Below are 24816 nucleotides of genomic sequence, written 5' to 3' on the forward strand. Positions count from 1 at the left end.
GAAACAGTCCAGGGTGTGGAGGGCCAAAGGCAGCAGCAGCAAGCAATAGCAGCAAGCCTGCCTTCTTTCTGTCTCTTTATATTCCATCCAAGCTACAATCCGATTGATTGATGCCACTCATACCCAGGGTGGGGGTTCCATTATCCACATCGTTAATCCCAGTATCACATCCTTAATCCACATTCACATACTCTAATGTAGCCACCTTCGAAACTCCCCACCTACGAGTGCACGAGGCTTTGGGGAGACACCTAGATACAAGCTATAATAGTTTTCTAGGGTCATTTAAAGTGGGAATTGAAAGGAAAGGGATAGGACACATCAACACACTGGGGATCCAGTGGCAACTGACTAGAACTGTGGGCAGTAGGAACTCAGCTCTGTCTTCTGAGTTTGGCAATGCCCCTTGGTCCTCTCACTCTCATCCTGCCTGTGCTGTGGCTAGGAAGACTGAAGCCCTACAGGGGCCCACAGAATGAAGAAGACTTGGGTGAAGGACAGCCACTTGTTCTATAACAGTAGCTTGTCACTTAGCCTTTGAAACACTCTGGGTTCCATTTGTAGTTCTTGGGTGGAGTGAGTGTGAGTGATAGAACCTGATCTGATGACGTCATTGAGTGATAAGGGCAGCAGAAACAGGAGGCAGTTCCAAAGTGGCAGGGTCATGACTTGGTCTTTCTGTCGTTTTCTAATCATAACATTCTTATTTGTTTCATATTTTCTATCTATTTTCTTTCTTTCTTTACTCTGTGTTACAGGTTACTAACTCCCTCTACTTTGAACACATCAATTATGTCTTTGTAGCACAAGATACTAGTTTACTTATTAGCTATGTTTAATATATTTTGTATATAAGACCAGCTTTATAATTTTCAAAATCTAGTAAAAAATGTAAATGAGTCCCTGTGTTCAAAAAATAATTAAGAATATAAATTATTAATGCTTTTTAAATGGCAATGTCACAGCATTAGACCAAGTGTAGAGCCCATCTAAGCATGGGGCTCTGTTTTATAGCACAAGTAATAGGACCATGAAAATGACCCAGCCTATGAGTTTCAACTGCATATTGTGAACCAACAGCTTGTTTGTTACTCATACTGAGCAGTTCTGTGAGTTCCACCAATGTCAAAGGCAGTGTTTAGTGGTCTCAAAGAATTTACCAAATTTATATTACAGGACCCAAGTGTATGTAACTTAGTGTTCATGCACTATACCATAGTATATTTACATCCTTTTTGAATGTGTCGTCTCTATATTCAAAGCCTTTAATGTCTTCTTAGTAATTAACCAAGTTGAGAAACTTTTGCTCATAAATCAACCTGACTTGCACCTCCCAGTGTGGACTGACTTCCCATGAGTTATTATTGGTAATGATGACTATAAGATTTTGGAGATGGATAAAATCTTCATTTTTTTTGCATCTACTGTATATTGGATCTTATGCTAAGAGAAGCTGCACACATGAACTCATTTATTCATCATAAGATCATTAAAAACAGAGAGATATCCCCATTGTACAAATGAGAAAACAGATTGGCAGAGGTAAAATGGCCTCACCAACTGAAAAAAAAGAAGGCAAATGTTAAAATCTGGGTTTCTCCATCTCCAAAACTTCATGCTTTTTCTGTTGTGTCATAGGATTCACTTAAAACATGTTTTCCATTAAAACGTGTTTAGTCTTTTTCCTAGACATTTTCTCTCTTCTTCCTGGTTTGTCTTCTCTCCACTTTTCACATCCTAGGCTATCTCAGGCCTGGGTTCAACTGCCCTCTGAGGTCTTTTCTCTGCCAACTCTTATAGAATTAGGACAGAAAAAGACTCTATTATTCATTTGATTCTCTTATAAAAAGACTATTATCCATTTGATTCTCTTGTTATGTTGCATTTAAAAAAATTGTATGTAAATCTTCCTTTCAGAGTAGATTTTGAGCTTCTCAGGATATGAAAGGAGTCATATGGCTCTTTATTTTCTCATAGTGCATCATAAGCATTCAGTTAATGTTTCCTGTGTGGGTGATTTTGTTGCTGGACACTCATTCCTGATACAAGAGAACCATTAACATGCCTGGGATGTTTAAAAGAGCTGAGTTAAGGACACCAATATGCTGGATAAAAGCCCTGATTTGTAGCATTTGTTAATTTCCATGTTGTAAATACTTCAACTATGACCAAGTTCAAACTACTAGCAATTTATAATAGTTTAAAAAAGGGCTCACATAATTCCTAAAAGTTTAATAATCAGTGGCTTGTGTGAGACAGGATGAATCAGTTACTGCATCTCTTTCTGGGGTCTAGAAATGCCCTTTGATTAATTAAATTTATATTAGAGTGAACTAACTAATCTGGAACAATTGAAAACAGAGGCTAAACAATTGCTTGTTATTTAATCTATAATCAACAATGAAAAGATTCAATTAGAGATTTCTGTGAGAAGGACAATCTATAATTTCATGGCTTCTTTTTTTTTTTTTCCTAGTACCAGGGATCGGACCTTTTACCTGCAAGGCAGGTGTGGTGGCACTGAGCTAAATCTCCGGCCTCAGGGCTTCTGATAAAGGGCCAAACTACATCAATAACTCATCCTAATTTTTTATCTTAACATCTTGATAAATGTGTTTCATTTATATTTAAAAACTTTCTCCCCCATTTGTGCGTATGCAGAGAGGTTCAGTCTTTCAGCTTTTCCTCTTCCTCTGATCTTTTTAAAAATTCATCTGAAAGAGGAAAATGTTTTATTAAAGAGAAATCAATTTTTTGAGATCAGAAATCTCCTATCATCCCTATCAGAGCTCACCGGTCACAGTTGCTTGCCACATTATTCCCACTGCATTGGAATGAGCCTTTCCAACTAATAACCAGCTTGCATTTGGCACAGCTCTGTTAAGGGAGAACAAGGTCCTTGGCAATTTTGCCTCAGGATTTAGTCAACTGATATTTGCCATGTTGTTGTGAGTACTTATCGTTGTTAATTTTACTAAAACTTATTGTGGTTAAGTTTTAAAATTTTGATAACATTTAAACTTGCTTTACATCTATTGTCTTTGATTAAACAAGGATTTTTGTTATTGTATAAATAACATACACTTGTATATTGGATAATAAGTCTATTTGTGGTCACTAGCATTGTTTCTTAAACTTATCAGAGCTGACAAGATGTCCTTAATTCTTGTCCATATAGTTACACCTTCTAAAACCTGTTTAAAGAGTTTAACATTTGTCTTAAGAGTAAGAACTAAATATGTAAAGATTTTTATACAGATGTGATACTAGTTCTTACTAACCTCATGGTCTATTTTTGTTTCCAGAGTATACAGGCCTTCAAAGAAACAAACTTAAAAAGAGTCATCACACTGATGACTTGTAGCTAAAGTTTGTGATAAACTTTTTAAGGCTCATGCATCTGGGTTTCTCCTACTTGTGTCCTGGCTATTTGTGATGAAATATGTGTATCAGCAGTATATAGACATGGCTCTTTCTCCAATTTGCCTTTCCATTCTAGTGCTTATGCTTTAATTGTACATGCTTTAATCTCTTAAAAAATTTGTTTATTTTTGCCTAGAGGCTGCCAAACTCTAAGTGATCATATAGATGAAACCAGCGACCCAGACTCCTTTTACTGGGACCATTAGATAGACCTTGTAAAGGGAGTTCATAACTACTAAACTCCTACATGACTTTGATCTAAGGCCCATTAGATTAGCTCTCTGGAGAAGGCTCCTGACTGCAGTCTCCCCTGCTCCAACCCTTCTCAGCTCAAAGCGTCTAGATTGAAACTTTTCCCATTCTTTCCTAAACACATTTATGGATAGCTCTTCAGAGAGGGGAATATTACAGGCAGCTAAGTTAGATAGAAATTAATATACAGTCAGAGGGGGACTGGGCATTCCAGCAAAAAAAAAAAAATCAGAAGTGTAGCTGGAGATGAATGTGAAGACCGGGCCCCAACATAAAGATGCAACGGCCAGACCTACATGTCTCCTTAAGAGATAAATAATAACTTGGAATTATACTATAATTAGCACCACCTGGTCCAGGAAGTCCAGATAGGCATCAGTAGCCCAAGTGAGTGACCAGAGCATTCAGACCCACAAATGGGTTTGTTCTTTCCATGTACTCTTGCTTTGTAACCTGCTTCCCTATTGGATTAATATTAGCTAAGCAGCTATGGTTGTTATCCTATAGGTAGATTATAGTTTGACCCATGTTGCATCCACATTGTGATTTTGCTGCATAAAGCACCCCTGACAGAGGGCCTCAGTGGCAACCCACTTTCTGGACCCCTCCTGACTCTCAGGAGCTGTGTCTCAATAAATCTTTCCTACTCTTAATTTCTGTTGTCCTTTAAAATTCATTCTTCAATTTAAGAAGACATGGACTTGACACTTCTGACAGCAGGTTGGGAGTTATATTTCTCCATTATCACATATACCAAAAGCAAATGTTTATAGAACATTATATTAGAGTGGCATAGCAAATTAGGTAAGAGTAAGAAAGGAATAGTGGTATATTACCATTGTAATGTGTCTAAGAGTTCCTTCTTCTTTTTTTTTTTTTTTTTAGAGTAGGGAATTTTATCGAGGGAGAGACAGCACCTGAAAGAGACAGGAGGGGACCTGGAAAGTGAACTCCTCAAAGATTTCCTTCTTCAGTCATGAAAATTAGAAATTTTATCAGTCACTTCTTTCATGTAGCTGTGATTGTACATTTTCAATACATATGCATGAGTTTACATATATACATGCATGTATATGTATGTATCTGTACATAATGTATGTACACACATAGGCACCAAGATATTTACGTGGATCAATTAACTTTTATATTTTATGAAATACATTGTATTTGTTGACCCATGCATAGGCATAATTTCAAAATAGGTTAGAAGGGTGTCCAGGAAGGACACTGAAATGTTAAAATTTCAAGTCAATACAGCAGAGAAAGGAACTCACACAATTGTGTAGATGATCTCACCTAGGTTTTGTTTCCCAAGTGCTTATTACTGTTCTCCAGATCTAAGCTTGCCAAGTGGTAAGGAATCAAATTTACCAGATTGTCCTGAGCATTTTCAGAGTTGACTCAATGGCCATGATTTTAAATAATTTTAAATTTCTTCTCCACTCATTGATCAAAAGGCAGAACGCACAGTTCCAGACAGTGGAAGGACATTAATCATGGAAAAAATGAGTCTGAAATATGCTAATTTTAAAGGATTTTTTTAGACTTAGCACTCCTAAATATCACTGTACATTTTGAAAAAATATTACATAATACTCAGGAATATTTAAGGGGTATACATATAAATACACAGATATTGTGAAGAGACATTTTACCACACTTTCAAATCAGTATGGTTCATCTCACTCAGGGGCCGGTCCCTGAGAATTCTTCTGTCTCACAATATTCAGAATTCGTTTTTTGTGGGGTTTTTTGTATTAATTCTTTTATTGGTACATTGTAGGTATACAACACAATTACATTTCTCATTGGGAATTGTACCTTTACAGAATGCATCTTGGTTCTTATTTTTTCCCCATTCCTAGCCCTCCCTTCACGCCCTCCACCCTTCCCTATTTACAAAGGCTTTATTTCCATTTTTTCCATTTCTCATCATTTTTCCTTTCCCTTCTTTCCTTTCCCCTGCCCCTCTCACTACCCCTACCCCTTTGGACCTTTTCTTCCTATTTTAAATTATCGATTATTCATTCTAATCATTGGTACATTTTAGGTATACAATATAATGACATTCATCATTGGAAATTTGCACCTTTACATAGTCTCTCTTGGTTCTTATTTTTCACCCTTGCCCAGCCCTCCCTTCAACCCCTCCAGTCCTCCCTATTTACAAAGATTTTGTTCCTAGTTTTCCATTTTCTCATATTAAAAAATGTTCAACATCACTGGTCATGCGAGAGATGCAAATGAAAACAACCCTGAGATTCCACTTCACTCCAGAAAGAATGGCTGCTATCATGAAATCAACCAATAACAAATGCTGGCGGGGCTGTGGGGAAAGAGGAACCCTGCTCCACTGCTGGTGGGAGTGCAGACTGGTGCAACCACTGTGGAAATCAGTATGGAGATACCTCAAAGAACTAGGACTGGAAGTCCCATTTGACCCCGCTATTCCACTGCTGGGGATCTTCCCCAAACAATTAAAAGAATCATACCACAGTGATATATGTGCACCCATGTTCATAGCAGCGCAGTTTGTAATAGCTAAAACTTGGAAACAGCCCAAATGCCCATCAACTGGAGACTGGATAAAGAAAATGTGTTTTTTTTATAAAATGGAGTACTACTCAGCCATAAAAAATGGGAAATTAGAGACATTTATAGCTATGCAGAATTCGTTTTTTAAAATTAGTTTTATTGGAACATTTTAGATATACAATATAATGACATTAATCATTGGAAATTTGCACCTTTATGTAGTCTCTTTTGGTTCTTACTTTTTCCCCATTCCCCCCACCTCCCTTCAACCCCTCCATTCCTCCCTATTTACAAAGACTTTGTTTCAGAATTCTTTAGAATGTGAATGCACATGAGCCAAGCAAAATGAACACATTCTGTCTACCAAGTTACTTAGAAGGCCCTGTGAAGAGTCCAGGAATGGAATGTTAGCATATGTAAGCATGTAGATGTATGTGTGAATCACAGGGAAAATATTTCCCTTGTTAGAGAAATTCCTACAAACCTACGCCTGGAATGCCTCTCTCTGCCTACCTACATTCTATCAGCTGGATTCTATCAGTTTAGTTCTTGTCTCCTTTACAATGTTTACAATGCCTTCAATGACTCTCCAGCCCCCGAAGTCCTCTTCCTTTTCACTTTATCTTGCAGTTATGCAACTATTTGATGGGCTTATATTTCATTTTCCTAATAGAAGTTAAATTGCAGAAAGGAGTCTATATGTCTATTTCTTTTAAATATTTCACATATTGCCAAGAGCATAAAACATACCCACTAAATATTTTGGAAAGGGAGAGTGAAAGAATGATAGAAATAAGACAAATTGCGTATTAGCTCAAACTTGGAATGGGGCTTCCTCATAGTTTGTATGGCACTCTCATTGTTAAGGCGGAGGAGGAAACACTACCTTTTTGGTGAAGGAATGTCTCAGATTGAACTTGCCTTCTTGGTGGTGGCCTTCTGGTTTTAAGTTTCATTTGTGGTCATAAGGTCACATTCCCCTCACATATCATTTGTGCTCTAACACCACAGTGGTAATTCTTAGTGCAGTGGGGAATTCTTGGGTGCCTTAGGGACATGGCTTCTGTCTCTATGGCCACATACTACCTGAATCTCCAGGTATTTGTGTTGTTAATTGAAGGCTCAAATGGTTTACTAAAATAAAAGACAAAAATATATCAAATAAAATTCCTTGCCTTATAACTTAATAATAATATTCAACAAGATACTTAAGAATTTCCATTATCAGACTTTTCATACTGAGAAAGAATACATTCTAGTAATTTGGTTGTACAATGTGTAGGGGGGAAAATAGTTCATTTTCCCCCATCCTCTGTTTATTGGCTGCAACTGTATAAATTAGCCTAAGAAAAAAACCAACTGACAAGTGAAAAACAGGAGTTTATTACCATGTGCATTGTCTTTGTACATAGAAACATTCCACAAAGAGTAACTCACAGGAGCACTTAGAATTTGGCTTAAATGGAATTTTAACTTAAAAGCAATTCATTTTTAGAGATGTGAGAAAACAAAGGAAAACAATTGGTTAACAAATTGTGGAAAAGCAAATATATTGGCAACTACTGGAAGATAAAGACCAGTTTGTACAGTTGGCTATGCAGATTCCTCTGTGTTCTCTCTTCCTAATGTTCTGCTTTGAGGCAAATAAGGAGAGGCCAGAAAACTTTTCTTGTATTTCTTTCTTCATAATTGTGGGACATAATTTTTTTTTTTTGGTACCAGGGATCAAACTCAGGACCTTGTGCTTGCAAGGCAGGCATGGTGCTGCTGAGCTAAGTCCACAACTTCTTTCTTATTAATTGTCTTCAGCTCAAAGTAATATTTATGTCATAATAATATGTATGTCATATTTTGGCACACTTCTGACATTTTTGCGTAATATGGCATGTAATATTTAATTGACACATTTTGGGGTGTTATATTCTGCTACCCTTCAGTCGTCTCTGCTCATAGTATAATCTTTTAATTTTTGGTTTCTTTATACAGAGGAAACCCAGTTTGTGTTTTCACAAAATTTAAGACTCAACACAAGCTTTTAACTCCAAAGAAAATCTGTATAGTCGTCTCTCCCTTAATACTAAAATAAAAAAGAATTTTTATTACTTGTAAATTGAATCTTAATCAGGTACAGAACAGAGTTAGGAAGACTTAATCAGCTCTAGAGGATCTAATAAGTTTTGTTTTGCTTCTTTTTTTAAAAGAAAAACATTAAACCATTAAAGTCCAGCTCTATTGTTTCTCCTTTGATTTATTTAAAATTACCTTGAAATACTTGATGGATCTTTAGAGTATGACTAAAATATGTTTGAATTTTTATTTGACATTTAGGCCAGTGATGAAAATTATCAATGTTTTGGAGCCATAGGGAACAAAGAAGTCATCCTGGGTCTGAAGTATTTATGTGGGTAGTAACTTTGAATTTAATACAAGTTTGGCCTGCCTGAGCTTTGTTTTAGTTATTCACCAATACTAGCATTTGGCTTTAACACATAACTTTATGAATGTCAACAGAGCTACTGAAAAATTGCCTGAAGAACTCTTTATACACAGAGCATGCTACTGTTTTTGTGGCTGGTAAAATATTTAGATGTTATATATATATAACATATATATGGTAAAATATTTAGATTTATATGTATAAGATATATGTATCTTATATATATATGATATCTCTCTCTATATAGATAGATAGATAGTCTGTGAAATGGTAGTATTGAAAAGGAATATACTGAAATAAGCCAGATGTGCAAGTTAAGAGGATAGGTGAATGTACATACAGATCTTTTGTTTCTTCTTAGTTTGTTTCATGTTTTCAAAGGTTTCGTCAGGCAGTTACCTTCTAGAGACTTGAGATGAAGAGTGAGGGAGGGATATAAAAAGTTAAGACACTCATCAAAGGCAAGTATCAAGCATCAGAATGTGTAAAGTGTTGCCAATCCAAGGGGACAGCAAAGCAGTTGCACACGATTCCGTATATTTTAGCCCATGGCTCCAACAATTACTTGACCAATTTAAAGACCTTTTAAATTTAGTGGTCCCAGTAAAAAAAAGTTAGTTTAGTTCCAAACTTTTCCCCTGACTTTTGCACGCTGCAATCTTTTGAAAAAGTTAAAAAAAATATTGAGACCTATATCTCATTCCTAGAGATTGTGAATTCAGTGATCTGGGGGTGGAAAGACTTAGGCTTAGAAATCCTTAAAAGACCACACAGTGATACTAATGTGCAGGCAGTCAAGATCCATAACTCATTTACCTCTCAGTTTTATTGATATTAATTCACTCAATTAGAATTGCTGAAATTCACTTCTGTGCCATGTGTTAAGTACTAGGAAATTAGAATAAAAGTCAGCCTTATTACTACATTTGCTACTAATAATAGTTACTATTCATAGTGCTCTTGCTGTTTTTCTATGGAGTAAGCTAAACACATCACATGCTCTATTTTCTATAAAGTATATGACAAGTCTCTATATTTTATCTCCCTTTTTACTTTAAAGCTTCTTTTTTTTTGGTACTGGGGATTGAACTCTGGACCTTGTGCTTGCGAGGCAGGTGGTGGAACCACTGAGCTAAATCCCTGGCCGGCCCTTATCTCCCTTTTTATAGATGAGATTACTGAGATCTTAACAATTATAACTGTTATCATGAACATCTCCTTTAAAATGATATTTATTTTGCATCATTCCAGTATTGGGATGATTCTGAATAATTATTCAAGTCTAATTATGAAATTATATTCTCTAGGAGGTCTATGGTAATTGTTTTTAATCTCTGCACATTAAAGTAGCTTCTTATCTCTGTAGCCAGCTAGTGAGTAATATTCCAGGAAGTTAAAGTTCTTTGGACTATTGGTCATTATTCTTTTGTAAATAGCAATGCTTCTTAGAATAAGACCTTTCATTCTTCTGATCCCTTTACTAGGAAGTGTTGATGAACAAATTTTGATTACAGTTCCCTAAACACCAGTTTTAAAATGTCTTTCATTTATTTGAACATTAAATTGGTTGCTTACTCATACTATCAAACTGAAAACAAGAGGAAAGAAAAGTCGACTTAACCTAACCCAAAAGGGGAATGTGTATCCTGGCATGAGAATGTGTCAGAGGCAACATAGCATGTCCTGCCTTTTCTGTGTAGTCAGGGTCAGATCATATGTTATGGGTAAATTATCTATTTTGTAAGTTAGGCCAAAGTATTCTCCTTCAACTAACTGTGAAAGCATTCTTGAAAGCCCATGAAACCTTATTATTCTAATCACCAACACAAGGGGCTGATAAATGAATGATGAGGCCAGGTATTGTCATTAAATAGACCTCACTCAATTATTTATCCTCAGGTCTGGGATTACAGCTCAGAGAGCTATGTATACTGTACCAGGGCTTGTTTGGGCTCTGAGACTTGGACACTCTATTACGGCCTTGGCAGGCAGCTTTTGTCAAATGCAATTCAAGGGGATGACGCATGTTTTTCAGTCAGACTTTTGGATGGGTTAGGGCCAGCAGTTATTCTAAGCTTGTTCATAAAACCCCTATTTTATTTTAGCCATGTAGTAAAACCCCTTTAAATTACCCAAATAAATACAAATGGAGAGGAACATGGATTCATTATAGGAAAAATATAAAGTTTTTTTTTTTTAACGACTATTTTCTTCCATTCTGTTACCTGTCATTGACACTTCAGTGTGATACATACTGGTCAGTATTTAGCACCATATTATGCATTTTTTTGGTTCTTTGTTTCTAATTGTACAATGAAAGATGCTGTCTTCTGGTTAAGAAATTTTTCATTAGGGAAGATGGGATTGGATGATACTAGTTTTCTTTCATATAGAAATCGTGTCAGCTCAATGCAAAAGCCAGTCCCGAAAACAGTGGTGAGGCATGTTTGTCTTACTGAGTCACTGACTCATCCAGCCCTTGTTCCTTCTGGGTCTGCAAAGTTGCAAGAGTTGTTTCCTTACGACTTGCAAGCATCAGATTTGGGGGTCTGAGATGTCCTTCTTGCTAAACAATTCTCTGCCCACCTTATGGGGTCTGTTTTAAAGGCAACTCCAAGATTTCTGATGAGGGTAATAGTTATCCGCCCCCCCCCCCCTTCTTGAAGCAGTGAGTAAGGATTGCAGAGGAGCTAGAATTACTGTTCAGGGATCCCTTTGGTACAAAATTTGTATGTGTGGTGGAGGAATCTTGTGGAGAAAGGAAAGTGGGGAGGGCACTGAGGAAAAAAGAATTTCATACCTGAGATTATATGATGTAGAGGGAATCTGGACTTTTTTTCTGAAAATCAGTCAGGGTATGTATATTGAAGGTAGTGTGGGACAATAATGCAAAGACAAATTTGAAGTTATATCTAGTGTTAAGGATTAGCAATAAAGAAACAAACAATAAAAGTTTTTAAATATTTTTCAAACCAAAATTATATTTATAACTAACAAAAACCTTATTAATGCTGTGTAAATAGGGTTCTACGTTATTCAGTGAATTTGGTATTAATTTTGTAAGGATTTTAATTTGGCTACCAAATTTGGTAATTCGGTTTAATTTGGAAGACTTTCTTCTTAAGTTTTGTTGGTTTAGTGATTATCATCTCACAAAATTAACTTAATTATCAGCTCATGGAAATAAAATCAGGTCAAAAATATGGAAAACTGATATTTCTTACGCTTCTGAGTGCTTAGAAAAAAAGTCACTCTTTCTAAATGGCCAGTCACCTAGAAAGTTATATAACACTAATAAGCCCAAATGAATGTCCTTATGTTAAATATTAAGTATCTAGAGTAGTGAATATACCCATAAATTGGGGAGTTTATTACATTTGAAAAACAAATTCTGATTTTACTACTAAGAAGTTTTTGATTCTTTATATGCATTTATTATAATAGAGGCTGATATTTATTATATTTATAATAGAGGCTGATATTTATTATATATTATAATAGAGGCATTTATTATGCCTCTAATATATAGAGGTATTTACTATAATAAAGGCAAGTAATAACTTCCATTGCATACTTCGTTTTATAAGTTTTCAAATTCTTGACACCAAATAATTGAATTATAGTTAGTTCTGCTATAAAACAGTGTAATGGTTTCTAAAAAAAATCACCCCTCTATAAAATTGGGCAATAAAACCCATAAGTTTTATAGGAAAAATGGGAATGGGGCACAATTCTCAGAAACATCATCAGTGACACATGAAACAAAAACAGATAAGCACTTAATGAAAAGATCAATGTTTACATGGTAAATTGTTAAGAAGTACATAAATACTGTGAGAAATACTGTGAGTTTATTTTTGAAAATAACCTGAAGTTTTCTTGTGGAAGTGGTCTCCAGTAGGATTGCAGTTGTTGAGTTACTGTGATGAGGAGCAAGGGTCATTGTAACACAAGGTGAGGTATCTTTTCTAACCTGTTCAGGGAAGCGAGGTGGCCAGTGTGTGAGATGTGTGTACGCCTTGTGTCTTCCTATACTGCTTGGTTTACCTGTGTTCTGCTTTCTGCCTTCACCCAGTGAATCACATGAAGCAACACCCAAATTCATGTTACGCTCAAATCATTTCTATAATATACCAATCATGTGGGAACAAATTTAAAGTTTTGAAGCAAGCTTTGCTCTTACCTTGCTCTTGCTTCCCACCTTGTGAAGCACGGAAATGCCTGCTTGACCATTTGTTTTTTGGGAAATTTGGATCTGTTAAAAGCCACCTAGCAACCTGGAAAACTTGTGCCCGACCCAGTTCAGGTCTGAGTCCCTGGGAAATGCCGTTTCTTTTGAGAAGCAAGACACTCATGAACATAGGTACAGAGAGGCTCAGAACTCGGGAAAAGTGTACAGAGACACATCATGGAGGCTGCTTGGAAATGGAGTTAAGTGATTTGCATTTTAGAGGTATCAGTTCAACATTTTTTAAAGTGTCTCCTTCGTGCCTTTCTCTGATCTTGTCACCTCTCTGATAGTTAATGCTTACATACAAAAATGTTTTCTTCATTGTGTGTATCTAAAAATCAGCTATTACAATTCAGTTTATAATTTTTGACATGACTTTGTCAAACATTTTAAATTTCTTCTCAATTAATCTTCCCAGCACCCTGAGGTCATGTCAAATGTCAGGGCATTTGACACACAGCCAGTCTATTGACTCTTCTTCATTTTTAGAAGGCTGCCATTTGTGGTTTGGAGAATAATGACAAAGGGTAAAATCTAAAGGCCTGAAAATGGTTTTCCTCTCAAGCATTAATTGATGTTAATAAAATTATCAGCTTCTTTCCCATCTGTATCTACCCCTAGGTATACTGTTAGTTCTATTTCCAAAAGGTTTACATTTACTAAGCACCTCTTATAGTCAAGGGACTGGGTGATACCATGACAATATAAAAGGCTGAGGTATTGCCCTGGTCAGTAAGGAACAGCTTTGGGGGTTTTGTTTGATGACTGAAGAACCCCATGGCCACTGTGCTTGTGTTTTTACACCAAAATAAAGGTGGCTGCATGGGTACAGGTTTTGTAATGAGGCTCTGTTCCCTGGGACCCGGTAAGTCAACAGGTTTTTGTTGCTTTTTGATCAACATGTGGTGTAAAACCCTGAGTTTAGCAAGGATGCAAAGTGAGATCTTAAACAAAAGTCCTTCACTGATCCTTCATCTTTTAAGGTTTACTTTGTGTGTTAATAAGAAGTTCATTTATAGTCATATGTCAAGGTCTTGTCTGTGAAGCCACACATTGCTGGATCATCAAATGGTGACAGTGTTGGACTAGTGGCACAACCAGGTTTGAATTCACTTTCTTATCATGATAGAGGTGCCTCTTCCTCACATAGCTCATATGCTCAGCACCCTCTGAAGGGAGAAGAAAAGCACACATGACCTGTCTTTAATGTTCTTTTCATGTTTCAAAAAAACATCAACACAAATAGGTGTATTAGGGATGAGAGAACAAACTACCATGTACTGGATGGCTTAAACAACAGAAATTTATTCCTCACAGTTCTGGAGGTGAGAAGTCCAAGATCAGGGTGCCAATGTGGTTGGGGTATAGTGAGGGCCCTTTCAAGGCTGTAGGCAGCCAAGTTCTTGTATCTTCAAGAACGGTGGAAAGGGGCTACCAAGCTCCCTGGCCTCTTCTTATGAGGGCATCATTCATGAGAGCTCCACCCCCGTGACCTAATTACAGCTATGCATGGCATAATGACATTTCAGGTTGCATATACGGTTGGGGTTTGATAAGGTTAAATTTGCCTATTAATGTCATCACCGTCTTAGTTTGTGTTAGTGCACTGTGTAATGTTTGCACAATGATGAAATTGATGCATTTCTTAGTGCATCCCCTTCAGAATGTGCTCCTGTCAGAATATATCCCTGTTCTTAAGCAATGCCCTGATGGTACCTCCTAAAGGGCCTACTTCCATAGGTCATCATATTGAGGATTAGGTTTCAGTCCATAACAGGGACCAAGCAACGTCATAAAAATTATAATATACTTAACATGTTCAAATTGTCCATTTTGATGAAATATTTTTTAAGACATTCACAGAGACACTAATATGACTTTTTTTTTTTTTTTTTTGGTACTGGGGATCGAACTCAGGTCCTTGCACTTGTGAGGCAGGCGGCGGAACCACTGACCTAAATCCCTGGCCCTAACATGACTTTTATAAATGTAACAATATTTAAGAATAATATTAAAGTTTAACTTTAAAACACTTTCTGATTGTAAAGTCAAAAATATTCCTTTCTTTTTCTTTCCTCAATCCCATTTGCTTTATAGCATAACTTTTTTCTTTTAAGCCATAATTGCTTTTATAGGATTAAAATATCAGGTCATTAAGTTTGTTCTATGTCAGTTTGTCCTAACCTCTGCTTTCTCTCTGTCAAAGGAATTATTTAAAAAGAAGGAAAAAAAGTATTTTAAAATAAACCATCTGATTGCCGGAATCTGACACTAATTTTAGCTTCAAGTTTGTATGTGGTAGAAATGAGAACTAGGATTCTGTATTTGACACTTAGCATAAATCCCTTGCTTTTCGATGACCCCAGATGATTAATAAGTGAGACTAAAATATCTTGCTTTCCTAGGCCAGAATTTAAAAATTTAAATATGCATTAAGATTCTTGAGGTTATAAAATACAAGGATAAAAATGGGGGGGGCGCTGGGGATGCAGCTAAGTGGCACCGTGCCTGGCTGGCAAGTGCAGGGTCCTGAATTTGATTCCCAGTACCAGAAAAAAAAAATACTAGGGTATATTATGGTGAGGGTAGAAGATTTAGAAGTAAGAATGGAGACCTAATAAAAACACACGTTTACAACTTATATGTTCTATTAATCTCAACCCAGTCCAACTTATCTCTTATTTTTAAAAAAATTTTCTCAGGGAAGCAAAAAAATTTGTGAGTGAAAATGAAGGAGCTCTTGGGAAAGGAAAAGGAAAGCAGTGGTTTGCATTTAAGATGATGATGGCCAAGGTAAGTATTGTGAGAAATCAGTCTGTTTATGCCATAGTGACCTCCATAGGAAGAACACTGTGTCTGTTCTGAGGGTATAGAAAGCTGATCTCACAGGTTTTGTGGATAAAGTATAAATACAGTATACTTACAGTGTATCTGGAGGGGACGATTCAAAGTTATCCCTAGTGGAGTGAAGATAAAAAATAAACTGACAAACACCAGTTTATAGCAAGAGACTTACTTGCATGATTTTTATCACTTCCAAGTGTAAAAGATTGTGTGGGCCCTTTTCATTTTCATTTTCATCCTCTGAAAGTTAAGGGTTTCTGGTTAGTTTCCTTCTTCAAATGTCTACACATTTCAGGGTTATATAACTTTTCTCAGGAACATCAACTATATATTGGATAGAAACTAAGAAAAAAATTAATGATGTCCTGATACAAATGTAGATCTGGGGGAAAAGTAAAAAACAAAATGACATTCATTTGTACTTATTATGTGGCAAGCCCTGAACTGAATCCCTTGATAAATTGATAGTTAATTCTCACAGCAAAATAGGTGCATAGGTATTATTATCCCTTCTTTACAGATGTTATACCAAATGTAAATTAAATGTTTTTCATGAAGATAGAGCTTTGTGAATAAAGTTCATAGATTTTAATTTTCATACACATACAAATAGACTAATTGTATTTGTCTTTTACAGTTTAAAAATAGAACATATATTATTTATACTTTTGTTTCTGGCTCTTTGTTGAATGATTAACATCATGAAATATATTTATGTTGCTGTGGGAGTTACACTACATCTTTATTGTTCTGTTGTATTGCATTGGATGAAGATGCTATAAATTATTTACTTACTTATACTACTGTAGACAGACATTTGGGCCCTTTGTACTTTGAGTTAATGTTTTGAGCTTCTGATTATACTGTTATTTAGGCTTGGTGTGTCTGTACCACTTTTACTTTATGCACATGCATAGTTATTTGCTCCATCCTCATTCTTCCTAATGGTGCGCTACACCACGATTAACCCAGCCCCATGGAGTAAAATAGAAGGAAGATCTTTTGTAAAACTAATTTGTTATTTTTTTCTTCCTTCTTTGTCTATGATACCATGTCTTTCCATTTTACTGACTGCTCTGCCTCTATCAGAATGGAGTTTTCTGTGTCATAGAACTTACTGTACTTCATTGAAATTATATGTTTATATACAGTCTACTCCAGATCAGATACCTTTCAAGTCAGATATTATATCTTATTTATATTTAATTAATTCTTTCATCCAGTGAATAGTAATTAAGCACATGCTATGTCTCTTATTATGTGCTAATGCAGTATTTGGTTTCTTATTGTTTGGTAGGATAAACAGACCTTTCCAAGTGGTCAGCATACTCTCTCTAATTAGGGTGGGGGCAATAAATATTTCTTGAATTAAATTGGTCTGAGATTGATGGAAATGAGGAAGGAAAATGAGACCTACTCTTTTGCATTTTTATAAAAGAGCAGTATTTGGGACTACAGAAATCTTTCTAAGTGCAATATATTGTGATTGTAGGGGGGGATATCAGGGCAACCCAAGAGGTTGGGCCATACTATTATACTTTATTTCCTTTTCAGAAATGGGCAAAATTCCTCCGTGATTTTGAGAACTTCAAAGCTGCTTGTGTCCCATGGGAAAATAAAATCAAGGCAATTGAAAGTAAGTGCTCATCATATCTCATTAGATGGGGACAGTCGGCTGAGCTAAATTTTTCATAAAATACCTTTCCCTACGTTTGGACTCTTTCCCTTTCTGGACTCTTGGGAAAATTAAAAAATAAGCAGAAATATCCAACCCACTAAACTAGAGAATTGTTTATTTTTCTTTTGACCACTGTGAAGATTAGTGTTAGCCAGTTTTCAGTTACTGTGACAAAACACCCAAGATAATTAACTTAAAATAAAATAAGGTTTCTTTTGGATCATAGTTTCAAAGTATTCAGTCCACGATCACTTGGCCATGCTGCTTTGGGTCTACAGTGATTTATTTTATCAAGACAGGAAGCATGGCAGAAGAAGCCATTCACCTCAGAGCAATCAAAAATCAGACAGAGAGTACACCAGCAATGTTCCTCCACCTAGACCCCACTTTTTGAACATTCTGCCACTTTCCAATGGTCTGAGGACCAAGCCTTCAACACGAGCCTTTGGAGGAAGATTCTAGATCCAAACCATAGCAATTTGCTAGCCCTCACCAAGGATAACACTTAGGGCTGCACTCCCCTGTCCTCTCTTAGATCAAAGCATTCCCATTCTGAACTGTTTTTTTTCTCTTAGACAGGTACATCAGTATTATGTACAATGACATTGAATCATATTATTTGGAAAGGAGTGGTTTCATTTTGGCAGTGAACATGACATTGAAAATATATATTCTCACAAATATTAGATAGTAACCAAAATGAATAATATTTAAATAGAGTAAGGAAGTCTTAAAATTTCCTTTCAGACTTATAAAAAAGAATAAGGAATAATCAATTAGAAATTTGCTATCTGAACATTCATAATGTGCCTTCATTTTGTACATAGGGCTTTACTCTTTGGGCAGTGTTTTCCATCTCTGGCTATTTCTACACTCAGGGTCTCACATGAAATCTGGAGCTTTGATTAGTTAGTATACAGGATCATTTCTTGCCCAACAGTCCGTGATGTGTAATTTTAAATCAGTCTTAGATGTATAGTTAAGCATGTAAAATTCTTTATACTTTTCAGTGATAAATTATTGAAAAACTTAAATGGAGAACAGATTTATATGAAAGGCTCATTTACCTTCTCATACTTTTCAGAACAAAGTTTGTTAATTGTATAGTCTATTTATGAAATATATGCCCTGTTTATGAAATGTTTAATTACAAAGTAATAAAATGGTATATTTTTAAAAAAAATGATTATTTAATCATATAAAAGTTTCAGAAATATTATATTTTCTTTTCAGTGTCAGAACCATCAAATACATGCTAATTTAATCTTTGGAATAAGTATGACATTATTGATTAATTAATTAAGCAAATATTCACCGAAAGCCTGCAACTTAGCTATGTTTCTGAATACTATCGTTGTTGACAAAGACAGCCAAACACTCTCCTCTCGTCGATTCTATACCCAAATATGTTAATGTTTGTATGGCTGGGTGAGGAAGATCATAAAATATAAACAAAGAGATAGTGAAGATCATTATAGATTATGTTAAATGGCATGTTCAAAAGAGGGACAATTTTACTCCCATCCATCTTTTTAATCTACCTTCTCTCATTCTCTGATCATTCTCTAAATAAATAATGAGCATTTTTTTAAAGTGTGGTTTTAATGGAATCGCAAATGAGCAGCCTTCACTGAGTTTCCCCAAAGCCCTGATCAATAACTGGTAGAATCAAGAGAGGAACACAAGGCAGAGTCTGAATCCCATGCTGGTATCATCTTGATTGCAGTAAGACCTTCATCTCTACTAACATGGAGCAGATACTCACTAGAGGACTCCCAACACACTTAAAACACTGACTTGATAATTCTGGCCACAGAGGAAGCTGTGAAGTTCTACAGTGCATGGGAAAGCCCTGGGCTTTTGCCTGCCAGCCTTGTAAAGGAGACCGTGCCCCAAGCCCCAGGCTCATCCACATGGATTCATCTTAGCAGTCACATATTTTGCTGAAGAACCTGCATGAAAATATAAAATATCCCCACTATGATGCCAATATTACTATTAAAACCATCGACTAGGGTTGGGGATTTAGCTCAGTGGTTCCACCATCTGCTCCGCAATCACAAGGACCCGAGTTCGACCCCCAGGAACAAAGCAAAACAAACAACAAAAAAACACAACAAAACCATCGACTAAATAATTGAATACCTTTCAAACTGGAGATGATAAATCTTTCTCAGAATCAAAATCTCTTTTTTCCTAATAGTAGATTACAACACCAAAAATGTGGTGTGGTTGATTTAGTTTTCAGACAAGAAATGGCTTCAAATAGAGAACCTGGTGCACAGAGTTTAGACCTTATATTTCTCAGACCTCCAGGAAACACAAATCAAAATTTTTACATTTAATTCTCCTCCCCTAGACTTGTTGGAAAAAATGGTGTTTCATATCCTAGTCTAACACAATTCTCTTTATTGTTGTACTCACACAGCAGGTCATTTAATTGGTCTTTTCCCATATACGGATGCTTATATTTCTCTGCTTGTCTTACTACCCATCTGTTCAAGAGGAAATTATATATGATGACAGACTACAAATTACTTTGGCTTAATAATAAATAATCAGAGGGAGAGGTAAAAATTTAGCCTTAATTTGAAAGAAACACAAGAAAATTCAAGATCAAGAATATGCATAAACTTAATTTTTACTTTAATACACCTGTAAGACTGCCTTAGTACATCAACCACTTACTATAAAAGCAGCACTTATCATTTAGAGTAATTAAAAAATTGGTTATCATGAGTATTGAAGGACTCTAGTTAGCAAAACAGACTCCATTTTGCTGCTTGACCCACCTGCCTGCCCTTTAGATGAACTCAGAAGGAGGAAGCTTAGAAACCTCCTCCTCTTAGAGAGCCTCTTAGAAACAACAATCAACTATTGTTTTACAAATGTTCTAAAGGCAGGACGTTCTGCTTCTGTACCTTTCCCTTGCTTTACTAGTTCTATCCCATAGGGGGGCCTAGAAACTGTTGGCCTCAAAGGTGTATAAAACATGTTTGTCTCCCCCCAGTCGGGACTGGAGTCCAGTTCTCGGCTTGGGTCCCAGCCGGTAATAAACTCCTGTGTGGATTTAATATCGGTCTCTGGTTGGTTCTTTCTCACTGAGTGTAACAAGTATGATCCAAATTTGAATTTGAGTAACTGATACAAATAATTTGGTTAACTGATACAACTTATCTATTCTTTCAGACAGGCACATTCATTCCATATTTATTGTATTTATCTTTTTTTAAAAAAATGTAATTTAAGTGTAGTTTTATTTGAAGCATTGTGATTAAGAGAGATCTAGATTTGGAGATGAACACACCTGTAGATGATGAGTGCTTGATTTGGAATCCTACCTCCATTGTTTATGTAACCTACAGCCCCAAGTCTATAAAATGGCACAATGATAGTTCCCATCTCCTAAGGACTTAATGATGATTAAGTAAGTTACAACACAGTGATCAAAGAGAAGTCTTAAATAAAGAAATATTAAATGTTATTTGTTATCATTATCAACTCTTAGTTCAGTCAACTGTTGTTTTTAAAGTTTTGTTTTCTGAGCAATAACCTCACTAACCTCAGCATGTTTTAGTGGTAGCACAATGAGTGGATGCTGCTGGGTTCTTAGTACACATAATCGACCATAAAGATAAGTTAGCTATTATTACTATTTATTTTTGTTCTTTACAAGAATAAATTGATTTTATTTGAGAGACTAAGCATGAATATTCTTTTTATTGCTTTCTTAGCCACACTATATAAGGTTTTTGGTTTTTATGAGCATCAGTTTTTGTCAACAAGTTCCAGTTAGATAAAATTGCTAGGATAAATGAGGCAGATTTCTTTTTCATTTTTGTTTTGATACAAGGAAAGGTCCTACGGAGCATTAAAATCAACCAGTTGCTTTATTTCCCTCATTTCAATATCTTTGTTTTATTACTGTGCTTTCCTTTTGCCATTTGTAGGTTAAATGTAGAGGGAACATTGTCTTCTGGATTCTTTAGTCTTTTTGACCTGTATCTGTATGTGTCTTTTATAAAATCATGCTAGTTTTAATGAAATTTGTTTTACTAAAATTCATTTCTTTATACTTATGACTGTTTAAAGAATCCACCTTCAAAAAGAATAGTCGTGAAGCTCCTTTCAAGTCCCCAAAGTGGAGTTTGTAATCTTGGGCCTATAAAGTATATTTTATCCATAATGAATGTGGGTGTTGGAGGAAACATCTTCATTTGCTTCTCTCTTTTGCATGTAAAATTTATATTCAAGAAATTCATTTGTCAGGGGTTATGTATGAGGTCTGAAAGAGTGTGGGCCATGGTGATATTTAAAGGATCAAAATTGTAGGAAGAAAGGAAGGAAGGGAGGGAGAGAAAGGAAGGAAGGGGGGGAGGAAAGAAGGAAAGAAAGAACAGAAGGAGGAAAAGAAGAAGGAAAGAATGAAAAAAGAGGGAGAGAGAAAGGAAAGAGGCAAGAAGGGAAGGAGGGAGGGAAGAAAGGGAAGAAAAAGGGAGGGAGAGGGAGATGGAACAAGGAAAGACAGAAAAAAAGAAGGCAGGCAGGCTTGGGATTCTGTACCAGAAGGTTTCACATGTGGTTCCAGAGATTGAGATTCTCCTCTGGTAAATGAGTGACTGATGACTAACAAGTTGGAAGCCCATTGCCTTCAATGAGGCACAGTGAGTGAGCCTGGCCAGGCAGTCAGCCCTGAGGAAGTTGTTCCCAGAGAACATATGTAACAGTCATGGGCCAATATGGAAGCCCTGGGAGCCAGCTGTGCGATGAGATGTCCTAAGAGGGACAGATTCGCTTTCAAATTTCTGTCGACAGACTCATGCATGTGGTTGCAGCACCTAGAGAGGAAATATTTTTCAAAAGTACATGATCTTAGAAATCTTCTAGAATGATAGACCTTCTATAATGTGAAATGAACTCAACTTCTTTTTTGAGTTTAAAGAAAAAAAATGCTCAGACTTCAAAATCATTGATTTCTTCTGAATATCCATTTAGAGATTGACTTCTTTTTCAGTTTCTAAAAAATTCTGCCACATTGTTATGGTAAAAAGTAAAATGTTACCTAAGGAGCAGACCACAGTCTAGAAATAGAAGTATTGCTCTCCTGTGAGGTCAGCCTCCGGTTGGTAATTAGAAGCTGGAGTTTTCTCTGCACAAACCCTCCTCCTCCTGTAGGAATATATCCCAGGAGGGAGCATTTCAAGGCCAAAGGGCTCAAGAAAAATTAGAGCATTTGCTGAGTTAGACAAGACAAAGGAGCTGATGTAGGGGGTGGCTGAGGCTTTCCCTTGTTTTATCTTGGGGAGCTGAAAATGGTGATTGGGAAGATTTAGGAACAATAGGAACTTGATGCTGAACCATAAGTGACCACCAAAGAAATTTTGGCTTTCCTCGATCCATGACATTTTGACCTGAGACTTCACAAGTTCTGTTCCTTCCTCCATTTTCAACTTTAGGAGGATGCTTTTTATCTATCTGTCTATCTATCTATCTGTCTATTTATCTATCTGTCTATCTATCTATCCGTCTGTCTGTCTGTCTATCCATCTATCCATCTTTTATCTGTCTTCTATATCTTACCATCAGTTTCTTCAGTCAGTGAGAATTGGGTAGATCACCACACCTTGCACTGTTTTTGGCAGGTGTGAAATGATAGGTGATTCTTGCTTGTGGCCTTGCAATTCATTCCTCAAAGCTGAAGTGTTTGTTAAAGTCATGCCCATGCCCACCCCTCTGCAGCCTCACTACTCAACAGCTGTCAACAACTTCTCATCACACGTTAAATGAAACCCACACTCAATATTGCCTTAGGAGGCCCTGCACCCATGCGGTTGGCCATCTGTCATCACTTTCTCTCATTCTTTGTACTCCAACTGGGCCTTAGCTTTGTTCCTTGATTGCCCCCAGCTATTGCCTCTCTCAGGAGTTTTGTTCTGGCTCTTTCCTCTGCTTGTGCTGCTCCTCCCCAGCTCTGCACATTGTTCTCTATGCCTCAGATTTCTGCTCTGTTGTCTTTTTCTCCGATATATTTTCCTCCACAAACTTATACAAAGCAATTGCTTTAAATACCTTCTTCCCCTGCAGGACCTATCTAGCTATAATTATCTATGTATGTTGTATCTATCTAAGAATCTAATATAATCTTCATATATATAAATATAATCGTATTTGTTGTTTTCACATTTACTGAAATATGAGTTCTTAGAGCAGCCATTGTGCTTCAGCTAGGCTAACTGTGCTCTCTGCTAAGATAATTCCTGGCAGAAAATACTTAGGAAAGATGTGAGGAGTGAATTTCAACTTCTACAGTCTCTGAAAAATGTAGCAGTGAGGGAAAATAAGCCAGGACAGTCTGTAAGAGAACCTTCCATGACAGATATGGTGGACTCTTTTGAGAAGGACATAGTTTTCCTGAGAAAAATGGAAGATAACTGCCGTAGTTTTAACTCACCACAGTCAGGACACTATAGTTATTATTTTATATACATTTTCTCACTTACTTGTATTAATTGAGAGTAAAATAGGCTCTGCAGGGAGGAATTATAGCTGCTAAGCAAAAGGTAATTTTCCCTTTGAGGGGCCCAAGATGGGGTTATAGACTACACGAATATACTCTATGTACCTTCTCCATTCTCCACTATAAGGACACATTCATTATGATCAACATACTCTCTTCTTGGAGAAAGAAGACTAAGGTTTGCAAACAGTTTGGAAAGGACCAGTGTGTTTCAGTATGTATGTTTATCTTGGAGGACCACTAAGATTGAGCTTTTGTTTTATTTGGTTTTGACCCCTCCTTTTACCTTGCTTTGTCATAGGTCAGTTTGGGTCCTCTGTGGCCTCGTATTTCCTCTTCCTGAGATGGATGTATGGAGTAAATATGGTTCTTTTCATCCTGACATTCAGCCTCATCATGTTGCCAGAGGTGAGATCCGATCTCTGCTTTACAGGACAAAGCGAAAAAAGTTGCTCATGTGACCACTCTGTCAGAAAAACTTTAAAGTATTTATTAAGAGTAGAATGTTTGATTATGTTCACTTCTTGTTAGAGTTAGGATTTGTAACAAGATTTACCTTCTAAGGGGGGGGATTTAGCTCAGTGTTTCCAGTGCCTGCCTCGCAAGTGCAAGGTCCCAAGTTTGATTTCCAGTACCAAAACAAAACAAAACAAAAACAAAACAAACAAACAAAAAGATTTACCTTCTAAATGGTACCCCTGGAATGAAGGACCTAATCCTTTCTCCAAGGGTGCACAAACTTCACAAAATTATATATAAAATTTATGTATGTTTCATTGTGTACTTTTATGTGAAAGGTTCGTGTCTTCTATCAGATTCCCAAGACAGTGGGAATCCCTGTACCCATTGTTAAGAACAACTTCTCAGTTTGTTTTTCTTTTTGTTCGCTTTGTCAGTTT

The 24816-nt window shown here is 36.4% G+C and overlaps 1 protein-coding gene across 3 annotated transcripts in view; it reads left to right on the forward strand.

Moving 5' to 3' along the window:
• Nucleotides 1-24816, forward strand: part of Tmc1 (transmembrane channel like 1) — a 455769-nt gene that overhangs the window by 357030 nt on the left and 73923 nt on the right. For all 3 annotated transcript variants that reach the window (XM_087184103.1, XM_087184105.1, XM_087184104.1), the window contains 3 exons: nucleotides 15581-15671; nucleotides 17277-17358; nucleotides 24219-24325. In XM_087184103.1, coding sequence (XP_087040229.1) covers nucleotides 15581-15671; nucleotides 17277-17358; nucleotides 24219-24325 — 280 coding nt within the window. The remainder of the gene's footprint in view (nucleotides 1-15580; nucleotides 15672-17276; nucleotides 17359-24218; nucleotides 24326-24816) is intronic.

This window comes from Heterocephalus glaber, unplaced genomic scaffold, assembly GCF_053883595.1.
Source record: "Heterocephalus glaber isolate CG9 unplaced genomic scaffold, H.glaber_assembly_v1.0 deba00001481, whole genome shotgun sequence".
Classification (NCBI taxonomy): Eukaryota; Metazoa; Chordata; class Mammalia; order Rodentia; family Bathyergidae; genus Heterocephalus; species Heterocephalus glaber.